The 15,255-nt window shown below is 38.5% G+C and overlaps 1 protein-coding gene across 10 annotated transcripts in view; it reads right to left on the bottom strand.

The window, feature by feature from the left end:
- The window catches only part of atp11b (ATPase phospholipid transporting 11B), a 59,791-nt gene that overhangs the window by 22,528 nt on the left and 22,008 nt on the right, over window positions 1–15,255 (bottom strand). For 9 of the 10 annotated variants that reach the window (XR_001776558.1, XR_001776559.1, XM_017304474.1 and 6 more), the window contains 18 exons: window positions 14,721–14,785; window positions 14,097–14,178; window positions 13,845–13,995; window positions 13,113–13,310; window positions 12,312–12,470; window positions 11,356–11,540; window positions 9,227–9,295; window positions 8,476–8,549; window positions 8,272–8,375; window positions 6,573–6,754; window positions 5,526–5,729; window positions 4,292–4,445; window positions 3,751–3,853; window positions 3,519–3,664; window positions 3,360–3,419; window positions 2,038–2,165; window positions 954–1,092; window positions 523–546 (listed from right to left, as the gene is read on the bottom strand). Coding sequence is in view for 8 of the 10 variants with exons in the window: in XM_017304474.1 (XP_017159963.1) it covers window positions 523–546; window positions 954–1,092; window positions 2,038–2,165; window positions 3,360–3,419; window positions 3,519–3,664; window positions 3,751–3,853; window positions 4,292–4,445; window positions 5,526–5,729; window positions 6,573–6,754; window positions 8,272–8,375; window positions 8,476–8,549; window positions 9,227–9,295; window positions 11,356–11,540; window positions 12,312–12,470; window positions 13,113–13,310; window positions 13,845–13,995; window positions 14,097–14,178; window positions 14,721–14,785 (2,227 nt within the window). In the remaining 2 variants the exon portion in view is untranslated. The remainder of the gene's footprint in view (window positions 1–522; window positions 547–953; window positions 1,093–2,037; window positions 2,166–3,359; window positions 3,420–3,518; window positions 3,665–3,750; window positions 3,854–4,291; window positions 4,446–5,525; window positions 5,730–6,572; window positions 6,755–8,271; window positions 8,376–8,475; window positions 8,550–9,226; window positions 9,296–11,355; window positions 11,541–12,311; window positions 12,471–13,112; window positions 13,311–13,844; window positions 13,996–14,096; window positions 14,179–14,720; window positions 14,786–15,255) is intronic. The other variant, XM_008406286.2, reaches the window with a different exon arrangement.

Below are 15,255 nucleotides of genomic sequence, written 5' to 3'. Positions count from 1 at the left end.
GCTCGGGTTGCTAGGTAACGGGCTAGGTTCCGCTCGGGTTGCTAGGTAACGGTGCAGTTACCTAGCTTACAGACACCAAAAAACAATGAATTATTCTGAAGAACCCCCCGCCCCCAAAAAACAAACTTTTTTTAAGTGCTTGGGTTGTTTTTAGAAGCAGTTGATGTCCAAATGAAAATATAGAAAGAGGCAAAAAATGAATTTTGCATAATAGGTCTCCTTTAAAATATTTGCAGATGTAAAATCTTAATTTTTTTTTTCCCACATCACAAACATGCGCTACTTTGTGTTGGTCGATCACACAAAAATTTGTAGTCAATAAATTGAAGCTTGCAAATGTAATGTAGCAGAATTTGCACAGAATTAATAAGAAATTGAGTTCTTTAGCACAGAAATGCAACTGAATCCATATTGAAGAGAATCATTGACAACATTTAAAGAGTAAACGGGATGATGATGAATCCTCGAGTCCTCCTATTAACCTCCCAAGGACATGCATTCAACTGTAGAGCAGACTCTTACCAGCTGCCTGTTAGCTCGCAACATCTGAAGACATGCACAGCAAGAAGGCAGAAGGAAAAAAGCGTAATCAACAAAAGATGGAAGGAGAGACAACCAACAGGGAATAATCAAAGTGAGGGCATTCAGAAACGGCAAACTACCAACTGAAAGAAAGATGGAGAGAAATGACGCAGGAAAAAAAGAGAGAATGAACAAACTGTCGAATAAAAAAGGGAAGAAATAGAGAGATAGAAAACAGCAACATCAAGTCAACAGTTGTGAAATAGCAGCAGGTTATTTCTACATCCAATAATAATATTAATAATAATAATAGCACTGAAAGCACACAAACACAAATATCGGAGCTGAATTTATCACCAAGGATTTATGGCTTGAACTACTGTTTTCCAGCTTATAGAGGCAGCTGTGGAGCGCGTCGCTGGCAGACAGACCTGTCCGTTGCTCATGAGTGAGGTGTCCTCCCCCATCAGCAGGTAGGAGCCGAAGAAAAACACAAAGGCATGAGCGAAGCCCAACAACGTCCAGTACAGGAACGTCCGGAACGACAGCAGAGAGTTCTTGCTGATGTCTCTGAGGGAGATGCACAAATACCAAGTTTATTCCCCATCGAGCTTCACGTGCACTGCAAAACAGAAACTCTTACCAAGTATTTTTGGAGTTTCTAGTGAAAATATCTTGGTACAGTAAACCAACTTACAAGTAACTTTCTAGCAAGATACAGGAGTTACATTTAATTCAACAATTCCTTAATATTGATGTAAACATACTAGACCCATTGGCAGATTATTTCACTTATAACATGACATTGTCCCAATGTTATAAGTGAAACGTTTTGATCAATATTAAAGAATTATTGACTCAAAACAAACTCCTGAATCTTGATGCAAATTTACTTGTAAGTTAGTTTTGTTTTATTTTCAGGGTACTAAGATATTTCCACTAGAAACTCAATTGGGTTGGTGCTCTTCAACAGCAAAAACACAAAATCTTACCAAGTCCGGTCTAGTTTCTAGTGCAAATATCTTAGTACACTTAAGACAAATTTAACTTACAAGTATCTTTCATCAGAAAGATGAAGCAGCTCGTTTTAGGTCAACGATTCTTTAATATTCGTACTTGTTCCACTGGCAGTACAAGTACCTAGCGCCGTTAGCTAGCAACCACAGCCAAGCACAGCCCGTCTCCTAGCAACCGAGTTCTAGTTCCACTGGCAGACTGTTTCACTTAAAACATTTTTCCCATGTTATAAGTGAAACTTTTTCATCAATATTAAGAAACTGACTTAAAACAAACTATTATGCCTTGCTGAAAAGTTACTATTTAGTTAGTTTTGTCTTATTTCAAGTGAACTAAGATATTTGCACTAGAAACTAGACCAAAAATACTTTGTATCATTTCTGTTTTTGCAGTGCATCTCCCATTCATTTGACTTTGTTAAATGACATTTTGGAGTTGTTGTTTTTAAAACAGTGGCTAGTGAGTAATAGTCCGTGTTCCGTAGACACAGGGCCTCACCTGTAGAGGCCGGGTTTAGCCTGCAGGACATCGGGGTGGACCAGCTGCTCAAACAGACTGTACACCAGGATGGGCAGCGAGGTGAAGCAGATGTTGTACAGCGTCAGGTAAACACTGTCATACAGAGTCTGGAGGGGACAGAGATCATTTCAACAGCAGATTATTAGACAAACAGGGCGACTAACTGCGCACACACACACACACACACACTGTTTGGGTGAATGGGAAAAGACCTGAAGCTAATAAAAAACATTCATAAAGGTGTATGCATCTCCTAAAGAAAGGTGGGACATTATAATGTGATCATTGGATCTGGTGGACTCGGTTCGATTTGTTCTGTTTTCAGCTGCTGCCGTTCGATTTCACTCTGCAGTCGAACAAAATAAACCTCCTGCAAAACCTGTTCCTCTCCTCGCCTGTGGGGGCGCTGCACAAAAAACACTGAAAGAAAAGATACGGAATCCTCTGAAGAAGACACTGAGCGCAACATCCTTCTTCACAAAATACAACAAAACTTGAGTAGTGACAGATTTCAGCGGTTGTTGGATTTATCCCGCTAATGTTAGACTCGCACATTTGTTTTGGTTGAATTTACCCAGAATGCATCAGAGTCGGTGTTCACATATGTAGGTCTGTCACAATAATTTTGCTGGATGATAAACTGTCCCAGAAATTTTCACAATAAACAATAATATTGTTATTTTGAGACAATTTTCAACTAATCAGTAATAATAATGGCTGATTAATAAAATGTATCCAAGTATACACACTCAAAAATAAAAAAAAACTTTAATTTCTAAAAAATACTTGAAGTGGAAATTATTTTAAATATCCAAAATAATAATAAATAAAATGGATTATTAAGTCTCTGTAAGCAAAATAGCATTTGAAAAAATAATGATAATTCTGCTTAGACCAGGAAAACAGGCAAAAGTGGCAGGTAACACAAACCAACTACTTCAAAATGGCGGCTTTTCAAAAATAAATGGGAGCATCGCTTTACTTAAAAAAGTATTGAGCTCATTTTAATTAATCATGGGATTAATTGATTTATTGGGACACGTATGAATTTGAACCGTGTCAGATTTCACTTCAACCGAACCGAGGTTTGCAGGCGGACCAGAGTTTGTTTCTTTATTGGTTTCCATCAAAGTTTGACTCACTCTTCCTAAAACAAACTGGACTTTTAGACAAAACAACTAAAGTTTGATTAAAGCAAACTTAACAGGGCTGGTGTGAATGGAGCCTTACGTACTTTAAAAATTAGGAAAAATAAACTGGATGTCAAAGGGAATATAGTCAGAAACAGAAATACGACTTACTTGTTGTGAAAACAAGCAGAAGAACTGGTATATAAACTGTGGCGTAATAAAACACACATTCTAGAAAAAACAGAGTGAAAAAACATTCAGTCATACTGGAGAAAGAACAGATTATTATGCATTTTTTAAATTCAAAGCCACTGAAATGGTAAATCCTACCTTGTAGAAAAAGTACTGTACAAGAGTAGCTACTCGAATGTAGTAGAAGTGACCGTGGACCAGCAGGAGTTTGGACAGGAACTTAAACCTGGCGATTGCATAGTCACTGTTTCTCACGGCCTGACGACCCTCCTTTCCCATGATGCCTGGGGGTTCGGGCAGGAACAGCTCAGACATCTACAGCACAGCTCCAGGTCGGGTTTATGGGTTAGATGTGTGTGTGTGTGTTTACCTATGCCTACGTGAGCTTCTTGTATCATACTGACATCATTGGCTCCGTCCCCAACAGCTAATGTTATCGGCTTTTCTGGAGAAGTCTTTAGCAGACGAACAACCTGAAAAAAAAACATTTAAAAACAGCCTAACCCTTATATTTTGTCGTAGAGTTGAACTGAATTCAAAGTTCAAATAAATAGAAGTTGTAAGACAAGATGGCCGCCCTGACATCACTCTGAACTATGGCAACCCAAGGGATCAACTGGTAAAAGAAAATCCTTATTTAATAAAAATTTTATTCAATTCAAATCTAGTTATCATCCAGTCATATTTTCTACATTAGTTAAACTTTACATAAAACAAAGTTAACACAGCAGCTCTTGTTTTGCAGTGTTGCCGTTTGAGATTAGAACAAGTTTCGGCTCCAGAAAAAGTGGAGAGATTCACTAATTTAACCCTTTGAGTCAGAGAGACTAACGTGTAATTTAGGCACCATAATTCCTAATCTGCAGTTAATCTGGATTTTTCTTCCTGCAGCTGGGGCGGTGTGTGTTCACCTTGGCTTTTTGCAGCGGGGCCATGCGGCAGCAGAGCACAGCCGAGCAGTTTTTACACACTTCCATGAACAGCTTCTCATGTTCCCTCAGCGCCAACGACAGACTGGCGCCGTCGACCACCAAGCCGTGCTGGATGACGTGGTCTTCCTTTATCCTGCAGGCGAAGACGAGGAAGACAACGGCACAGGAAGTGAGCCACGAATATCGACACGCTGGATTCTACTGATCACTTATCAGAAAATAACATTTTAAAACCACAGTAACAGATCGTTGTTCCTGTTCATCACCAAGATGGAACTGTAGAAATGTTGTGCATATTAAATATTGGGTGTTGATATTAGGGCGGAGCGATGCGGCTTAAGAATAAAATCTCAGTTTTTCCATTCTGAATACAATTTTAATGTTTTTGTTTGTTGGTGGGGGGGTCAAAAAAGAAATTACTGTGTTTTTTTATTTCAATCATCCTTTTAGGGCAACAAGAATTTTTGTTTAATTAGAATAAAATCATAAAATTAAAAAATACACAATTTTAAACAGAAAAAACGTGATAAAAGTTGTTTTAATGCGATAAAAGCTTAGACTTATCAGATCTGATGTCATCAGTTCTCAAAATAGACAATTTTGTTTAATTATTTTAAAGTCCTGCGACTGATAATTTGCTACTGACGTGTTAAAAGTTTAAACATTTTTCTATGAAGTATTACTCATTTTAATTTTTTTGCTTTTTGTGTTCCAGTTCTTATAAAATTACAACTTTATTGTGGTAATTTTGACTTTATTCTTATTTTACTATGACTGTATTTTTGTGACGTTATGACTTTATTCTTGTAAAAATGTTAGCCTGGCCCTGAAACGCCGTCAGAGTAGATATGAATTCAACATTTTGAAAAAATAGAAGCGGGAAAACAAAAAGATGGCCGCCCTCGCATCACTCTGAACTACAAAACACATTGGTGAAAAAACAAACAAGATTTTCAGAACATTAAACCTTCTAAAACCAAAAATTCAATTAATGGATCCAATTGATTTATCGCCCGGCTCTAATTGAAATGATTAGAAATAATGCATATTTAGCTACAACTTATTTTGTTGAATAAAATCACCAACAGGAGAGATTGAAATTAGGATTGTCATTATAAAATTAGTCATGTAATCTCCTTCATAGCTTATTAAACATAAAATCCTGCCTGTATTGATGATTTATTAAAATAATAAATAAGGAAATGGCAGGCACCTTCGGGCCAGCCTGCGGAGCTGCTCTGCACACTCGTTGTCGGAGCGCTGCTGCAAAAGCTCCAAGATGTTCATGGTTCGGTGGAAATGGCCGCATGACAAGCTGACGCTGACCGCCGTCTCGTGTTTGTCCCCCGTCAGCACCCATACTTTGATTCCCGCCAGACGCAGGACTTCGATCGTCTCGGGAACTTTGTCTTGAAGCCTGAGAAGGAGGARAACGTGTTCAGCGTATGGACATGTCATACACCTGACTGTTAAGACAAAACTAACAGGTAACTTCTCAGCAGGTTGTAGGAAAAATTAAAATCATGCAAATGGAAATTATTGCGCTCGTTTTAATTTATGCGATTAATTGATTTACTGCATCAGGCTCAATTACAAGTAACTTCTCAGCAAGAAACAGAAGCTTGTTCTCCATAAATAATCGCTCAACAATAATTGCTTCACTTATGACGTTTCAAGAACTTTCCAGGATTTCAAGCCCTGTACATAATGCATGAAAAAGGCCGAGTTACGTTCATTTCCCCTATAACTCACTAATGTTCCTTGAGAGAATAAGGACACTTTCTATTTCAAAAAAAACTTTTCATATCAGCGGCTGTTTTTATTTTTCATATTAGCCTGAAAACTGAAGGAAATATTAGTCATGACTTTCATAACATAAGAGCCTTTGATCGTGACTGAGAGTGAGCGGGGAGAGAGAGAGCAGAGACGAACCAAGTGTGAGGAGCCGAGGCTTAGGAGCAGATGGTGAGTGGCTGAGACAGGAAAACTCTGAGTTACAATAAGAGAAACCAAAATTTAAGAGCAAACTTATTACGATTTGCTCAGTCTGGTGTTGAAATGTTCAAGAAAATATAAGTTCAAGTCCTGATCTCTGGCTGATTAACTGGCGTATTTCTAATCAAACTGCCATGATCAGCTTTAATAAAACGTAATGAACTCGATCCTTTTTATTTCTGTCAGATGGAATGTAAATGTTCACTGTAAAAACTGTTTGCAGCAGCAGCAGCATTGCTGTGAATCGAGATGAAAATCTCCGTACTTGTCTTCGACGCCGGTCGCTCCCAGGACGTGCAGATTTTTTTCGACGTAGGCGAAAGCCTGCTGCAGTTTCTCCTCACGCCGCTGCAGAGCCGTGCGAGCCGACATCAGCCGCTTCTCCACATCGATGTACTCCTTCGGAGTGAAGTGGCGGCATGCGACAACGAGGGTACGCAAACCTTTCTGCATCCGAACAGAGACGAATAAAAACAGGTTAGATGGAGGACAAAGGCATTTTTAAACATGAATTAAGAGTAGTGGTGCACCAATTGCAGTTTTCTGACCGATCACTGATTACCGATCTATTAAAAATCCTGACCTGCCGATTCCGGCTGATAGCATTTTTTTTTTTTTACTAAAATGTTGCTAAACGTAGCAAGAAAGTTGCCAACAGTGAGATGACTATTGTTAACTGCAAACATGTAGAGCTGATCTGGTGGGCCAGGCTGCTAGTCAAACCTCTTTCACAGCAGCGCAGAAGAACACAACAGTTGATTTAAACAGCTTTGCCAGGGTAGATGAAATCGGTGGTTAAGATCGGCTTCACGTGTAAAAATTGGCCGATCACCGATTTCCCAAATTTAGAGAAATCGGCACCGATGAATCGGTGCATTGAAGACGATAAGGTGTCTCCATGTCAAAGGGCAAAACTCAAGCGAAGCAGATGCAGATGAGACGAGATTCATAATGGAGGAAAAAAGAAGAGGAAAAACTCAAATTATCACAGCTTGGGATTAATTCAGCGAAGCGGCCTGAAGGCTTGATGACCAGAACCCGACCCAGAACGCAGCACCGAATCTGAGGGTTGACATCTGATGATATGATGTGGAAGATGGGCGTGTGTGTGTGTATAAAGAGCACCAGAGCATAAATTACCGACTGTATCATCTCTAAATGCCAGGCTTACACACAGAAGCCTGGCATTTATTGACTGCTGAGTCAATAAATTTGACTCAACAGTCAAATTTATTCACGTTTGAGTTTAAAGGTTTTAAAAATTCAGAAATAAAAATTTCAAGTGTGATTTTGAAACCTCTACTTTTATAAAACATAATAAAGTGAGTGGATCGTTTTTACACTCCAAAGTTACTCACATAGGAATGAAACGATAAATCGGATTAATTATGTTGAATCGATTGATTGAATTTAGTAAGCGATTAATCGTTAATTGGAGTCTTTAAACAAAGGACATGTGCAGAAAGAATAATAAACTCAGAGCAATAATTAAGACAAAAATTAACAAAAAACGGACATTTTGCATGCAAGATAAAAAACAACAACTTTGTAAACATGTTTTATCAAAAACTTCACTCTGTTCAAATTGTGTAAAAAAAAACAACCTCATTTTAATCGCTGCTAATCAAAATAATCAACAGATTATTAGATTAATCAATACACTGCATTGATGTTAAATGAAGCAGAAAGAGCTTTTCACATGTTGATGTTAAAATTATTTTTAGCTGCAGATGCATCCTTTGCATTTTCTTACTACATTTTAAACAATAAAATGTTTATTTTGTCATTTAAAAACAGAACTGAACTGTTTAAATATTTTAATATTTTTCTAATATTATATAAAAAAGCCTTTAGTGAAAATCTGCAGAATCTGCCTTTTGTTTTTATCCGATTAATCGTTAGTTTTAGTTGCAGCCCGGTACTAATACAAACATGTCAGCTGAACGAGAAAGACAATGTCTCACCAAAGCAAACTCGTCCACATGCAGCCTGGTTTTTTCAATCTCTCCAGTCGTGGTGAAAGGCAAGATGGCCGACTCAGCACCCTTTGTGAAAAGCATTATCCCTCCTTGAAGGGAAAAACAGAAGCACAAACATTAATAAACACGTCGCCCTGCCTTGTCCGTTGTTTTCCTGTCTTCATCCCTGCTGAAGCAGGTCAACGTTACCTGAGGGAGTCTCCAGTATGACGCTCATCTTCCTGCGATTTGGATCGAACTCCAACACATGGAGCAGTTCGTACCTGGGGCAAAGAAACGGGGTGTTACCGACAATATCTGACCAAAAACAGCAAATAAAAATCTATTATTCTGACGATTAATCGATTAATCGGATACATAAAAAAGGCACATGCTGCAAATTTTTCATTTAATCACTTAAACCTTTTCTACAATATTAGAAATACATAAAAATGGAAACAAAAACAATCAATAAACATATTTTTGCCTAAAATCCAATAAAAAGTGATTCTTTTAAGTTTGTTTTACAGAATTTAAAACGAGTGAAGCTAAAACTGCAACTTAAGGAGATCTGGGTACAAAATATTCAACGACAAATGTTTTTTATTGCATCTAAAACTCTAAATATACGTGTCTCTGTGCAGTTTTGGCTTAATTTCTGCTCTCATGTTATTGCAGCACATTACCTGCTTTTGAGTCCATTCTCCAGTTAACGATTAATCAATTAATAAATTAGTTGACGATCAGTTTCAGACCTACAATCTGCAGAAATGAAAATCCTAAAAACTGTAAATTTAGATAGGATCTAAATTTAAAACAGAAAATATTGATCCTATGCCGATTGATCTGTATGATTTAATTGACTTTTCTCCGTGAGACGGCCTGCGCTGTGAATTGGTGCGATACGATTAAACCGAATTGATCCGTTTTGATGGGCTGAGTGTTTGAGACGTCGGCTTACTTTTCAGTTTTCCCAAGTGTATTTATTTCCATGGTGTCCCCGGTGCAGCCTGTGAACGCCACGCCAATTCTGAAAAGAAGGCAGTAAAACTTAATCCAAGACTCGGTAACAGACAGAAACGTTTGAAAAATCCCAATCAGGAGGAACAATGGTTGCCACGATTATCCCAAATAAATGTCAACAATATCAAATGTCAGTAAATTAATTATAAAATTATTCCACGCCTGCCTTTCATGTGACTGGAAGTAATTCAAAGGTTTTGAAGAGGCCTAGTCAAAGTCCTGAGATGTAAAAATTAGGGTGATGACAAGGAGGCTGTTCACCCTCAAAGGTCTGAAGCTCTTTAAGGAATATTGAAAATAGGAGTGAGAAAAACAAAACAAACAGTTTTGATTCCTGTAGTACCAATAAATACTTTTCCAATTATGATTTAGAAGGATAAAAATAACTTTATGCAATATTTACTATGTGAAACATGAGTAAAAAACAAATATTCCTTCAAAATGTTTGTATTTTTTGTCCCATTCCATATTTTTATTTAGTTAAATGAAAACAAATGTAAACCTAAAAGCTCCTGGGCTTTGAATAACTCTGGACCTTTAATGTTCATCTTCGTAAAGACAGTCCGACTCTGTTCTGAAAGATTTCCTTTCTATAGTTGTGAAACTACAACTGGGTCTGTTTGTAGCTCAAATATTTTGGGTTCTTTGAACATGGTGGCACCTTTTTAAAAAGCGTTATTTGTTTCCGCCGCCGGCTGCACGAGTCTCCAGACTCTCCCACAAATTACTGCCTGCAGTAAGTTTCTGTGGCACAAACATGAACAAGTGACTGAACACCAGGCTGCGATAAAAACTCCAGCCTCTGCTTGTATCTTGACACATTAAAAAAATGGCAGCCATGAGATGAAGTTTGGCTTTAAGTCAAAGGTCAAGAGTCACCTAATAATTCATTTTAGGCAGTTAAATAAAGACGTCATGCGTCCGACTGGTTTCGTCTACATTACCAGCCTGAGCAGCGGAGCTGCCTCATTTAAAGGCAAGGAAATGAAAATGAAACTAAACATTTTTCCAACACATTATGGAAACAAATACAGAGCCAGGCTATATTTTAAGCTTTCATAGCTTAAAGGAGCAGCAGCTCTGTGAATGTTCCAGACACACAACGCAATTTTATAGCGCAATCAAGAAACTGTCGGTTTTTATAGAAACGCTGTAAATATCACACAGGACTTAAGGGTAACATGTTATCCTTCGTTCAGCAGGTTAGGATCTGTTATGGGCCAAACATGTTCATTACATACTTTGCACAAAGTCATTCTTAGATAATGAGGTTTTAGTTTGATCCTTTCAGAATAAAATGTTTTGTTACTTTAAATCCAAATAATCTGCTGCTGGCCACGCCCCCCCCCCCAACTCTACGTTTACACTCGCACCTGCAAACAAGTGCCATTATACAGCCGTACATCTTTGAAAAGCAGAAGTGGAGCCTCCTGCACAACCAACAAAAATGCAGCAACTGGGTCTGGATGGTAAGTAAACAACAAAACTCTTGTTCTTTTCCAGCAGCCAAAGGTGGCTGGGCTCAGCTTGTGTTGCTAGGTGACGCACTTGGCTTTGCTGGGGTTGCTAGGTAACGGTGAAGTGCCAGTGGAATGTGACTTAACGATCTAGGTGATTTTGAAGCTACTCGTTTTCCAGACACCAAAAAAACATAAATTTATTGCCAAAAAATGCTTTTAAGTGCTGGGGATGACAAAAACACGCACAATGTGAATTGAAATTTCCCTTGAAATTGGCCTCTGTCTCTTCAAAAAGCTCCTACTCTTTCTGACACTCTGCTTTCAGCACGTCTTTACAGCAGAGCTTCTCATTATGCCGTTTAGAACCGCTCTTAACAGTTCTATGAGAAATAGTTCATAGGATGAGCTCAGCAGATGCACAGTTCCATCAGGTGTTTGCCAACTGCTGCTGCCACTAGTCTGGAGGAGCCGATTGGGGGAGTTGAATGGGAGGGCTGCTTTGTGAGACGGAAGCTCGGTCGAAGCTCAAACAAAGTTGATTTTACATATTATTCTCCCCTTTAAAGCAGTAAATATTAGAAAAAAAGATGAGTTTAAAGTTGCTCACCTCCTCGTTGCCTCGACCAACGCCTTCTCATCCGGCGAGGCGGCGTAGTACTCCATGTGGCTGAAGGAGAAGCTGTTGGTGTGGGAGAACGGATCCCCTCCCAGCCAGGACTCTGACTGGTTGTAGCTGATTTGGACGGTGTGACACAGTGACACGGCCTTGAGGAATAATAACTCCTCACTCATCTGGATGAAACACGGTGGAGAAAAGGACAGAGTTCACATCTTGTTCTGTAACTTGGGTAGAACAAGCAGATTATTCTGGTGCAAATTAATCAGCCATGATAGGGAACCAGAATCCGCATAAACGATGTGTTACTAAATTAAATTTAAACCACTGATTCAGAAAAAACTACATATTCACAAAAAGATTAGAGAATAAATTAGTAAACAGCATTTAAAGCTACAACGTTCCGACTTGGATTAAGAGCTAGAAACAGATTTTTTTCATGTCAGACCCGATTTCTGAATTAGATTTCATTTTTCCTCCCTATCTTTTCTAAAACCAAAAATATTTTGAAAAATGCAGCTTTTCCTTCATCATCCCTTCTCTGACTTGAATCAGGACCAGATTACAATAATTTTTGTTTATTCAGGAGATAATAATAAATTAGGATGACGTTCCTTTGTCAGATTAAATTTACCTCTTGAAAATAACCCGTGAGCAGATTATTATACATTTCTGTAATAAAAATGTCCAAATTCTAAATATCATACCTTAACCAAATTATCATAATTCAAAAAAGACTTGAAAGAATCATCTCAATGACCAAAGTTACTGAACTAAATTAACTTTTCCATAATATTCTAATTCATTGACAGAGACTAAGCGAAAACATTGAGAAATCTGGACACTTCAGCACAGAGAAAAGGAGGATTCTGCCCTGAACCAACATGTTTTCATGGTTTACTTGAGCTATAAAACCAGTTTTTTCAGCAGTTATTGGTGTGAATTACCAGCTGAGGTGAGGAGCCGCCCGGTGAATCCCCCGTCATCCCCTCGGGGACCAGTTTGCCGTTCATCTCCCGGTACTTGATGCCGTTTATCGAACATTCACGGAACTGCATTTCATTTTCTGTTAGCGTACCCGTCTTGTCTGTAAACAAATATTCAACCTGCAGGGAGAAAAAAAAATAATAATAAACCACAACAAATCCTTCAGAATCCATTTATGGTTTCAGCCGTTTTTAACTTCCTTCTTATTTATTGCTTTTGGTTGTTGTGTTTTATTTTGGATATTTAAAACGTGTGGCTCGTTCTGTATGAGACCACAAACTTGCATTATTGTTACACCATTATTATCATTATCTTACTTAGAAAAATAACAATATCACCGTTTTATTGCAATCATTTCTTGAACAATTTATCACCTGCAAAATAAACTTTCATGACCAGCCAAACGATGAAGCCCTTTTATGGGAGGAAATGCTTGTTGGCGTTTCCTGTAATAGTTTAATGCTCTTATTTTTTGACCAGGTAATTTTTGGTCAAGTTTCAAATGTAAATATCTTAGTACCTTAAAACTAACTTGCAGCAGGATATACGAGCTTGTTTTAAATTAATAATTCCCCAATTTTGATGAAAAACTGTTGGTTCAATTTGTAAATTGTTTCACTTGTAACATTTTTCCTGTGTTTCAAATTAAATAATCTAATGAAATTAGCACTTTTTTTCATCAAAATTACAGAATTATTTACTTAAAACAAGTTCATATATCTTGTTGAAAATCTCTAATCCATTTTTATTTTTTCCCTCACCTGTCCCAACTCCTCATTGAGATCAGACGTGTTGACCTGAGCCTTCTGGTTGCTCTCCTCGTGGTACAGGTCCAAATCCCAGCCAATGAAAAAGGAGCCCAGAAACTTCTGCATCTCCACAGTAACGTAGAGCGAGATGGGAATGATGAAGTTATAGAGAACCAGGAACGCCAGGAAGTCTGAGATAAACTTAAGGATCTGCAGGAGGGCCAGAGGAAATTTATCTGTTAAAAACATGATAAAAAGAACAAATAAAGAAAAAAAAACAAAAAACAAAAACAAAGAAAAGTCACAGAAAAACAAGAAAAAAGCCAAAGAAATAACAAAAAGAAAAATTTTTTAGAGAAAAAAAGAACTAGAAAAGAAAATAACTAAAGAAAGAAATAAAAAGAAAAAAAGATAAAATCACTGATGATCCTATTATGAAGTTAAATGCTGTTTGTGAAGAACAAAAAAAGAAAACTGATTATGAGACACGGCCATCCTGCAGGTCTGTGAGCAACCAGAACTGCAGATGATCATTACAATGATTAGAAACTAGTTTTTATACTTTATTATCACTGAATCTGCTTTGTGTGCTGGGAGGTTTGATCACCATCTAATCAGAATTAAAACAGGTCTGGTGTGTTTTGGTGACACACAAGTGGAAAATGTGAACACAAAGTCAGAAAATGATTCTTTTGTCAGCAACAGAGAGGAAAACAGAGGCGTTCTGTGGTTGGTCGGACTGACCGAGCTGCTGTTTCTCTCCTGCTCCGTCTTCTGGTTGTAGAAAGGCTCGTTCCACTCGTCTTCGGACTGCCAGGCGTACTTCAGGATGGTGCTGACGGCCGCCTCCGTCAGCAGGATGACCAGGTAGATGATCAGGAAGGAGTTCATCGACCTGCCAGGGAACAGCGGATTCAGTGTTTACCAGGCCTCCAACAGAAACGCTTCCCCAGTCAGTAAGGAAGGAAAAAGGAAGGAAGGAATGAAGCGCCATACTTCTCAACAGCCGAGCGTTTCTGGGACTTGCACTTGTAGTTGAGCGCCATCTTGGATTCCATCCCCGTATAAACGGCCACACCTGCAACAGCACGGCAGGTCCAGGTAATTACACCAACCAAACGGTCAATAATATCGCTCACGAAACCACCGTTTCATATCAGTCATTATCAATAAGTACCGATTTGGTTTTTTGTTTTAAATATCTGAAATATTGCCAAACTTGAAGCTTGACCTTTCCCGTTTCGTCCAGTTCTCTCTCCACCGGGTTGCTTTTTAATTTAAAACATTTCGGAGGCACTGAGGAAAAACCTGAAGCTGAAGCTGCTGCTGCGCTGGTTACTCAGCAGGCCGTTGCTAGGTAACCGGAGTTGGGGGGGAACCTGAAGCTGCTTCTTACCCAGGATGCTGTTGCTAGGCAACCAAAGAGCGAGCGAGTTAGCTGAAGCCACCAGAACAGCTCAGCCAGCTGTGAGAGGTTGAGCTGCACTCGGTGAATATTCGATACACTGAATTTTCTTTCAGACAGATAATGTATTGATCTTGATCATGTATAAAGTTATTTATCCATCTCTCTCTTTTCTGGGACGATGTATTTTGTTTCGCTCTCTTTGTCAGACTCACCAAATATTTCTTTGGTATTTTTCAACCTGGCCCCTCGGAGCAGCAGGTTCTCCGGACCCAGCGGTCTAAAAACGAAAGAAAGCAAAGTGAACACAGAACTTGGTTTAGAAAGAGGATATCCTAAACAAGTATTCCCATTCATCTTTAACGCTGGTCTGATCTGGCTCAGCAGGCCAGACCCACTGCAAGGCAAAAACGTTGGCCGTGTTTTTTCATTGGTCTGGTTTGATACATTCAGTTAAACAACTAGTTTCTGTAGCAAATTTCATGTGTTGAATCTGCTTCAGCTTTGAGTTTAGAAGATGTTATTATCAGTGTCTTTTTGTCGGAGTGACTTGAGTGAAGACAAGTTACAAAATACGCCAAGCAAAATCAAACAGATGCCAATTGGATTTGTTATCAGCCTTTTAAAAAAACGACGCTTTTGACAACTGCTTAGCAGCATCTATCTGTGAATGTGTATGACTGTTTGTCTATCCTTTTAAAAGGAGAAATAAATGTGTGGCAACAGGTTGTAGCAAAATATTCTAGTTTC

This window comes from Poecilia reticulata, linkage group LG4, assembly GCF_000633615.1.
Source record: "Poecilia reticulata strain Guanapo linkage group LG4, Guppy_female_1.0+MT, whole genome shotgun sequence".
Lineage (NCBI taxonomy): Eukaryota > Metazoa > Chordata > Actinopteri > Cyprinodontiformes > Poeciliidae > Poecilia > Poecilia reticulata.
This window is presented reverse-complemented; position numbering and strand designations above follow the sequence as displayed.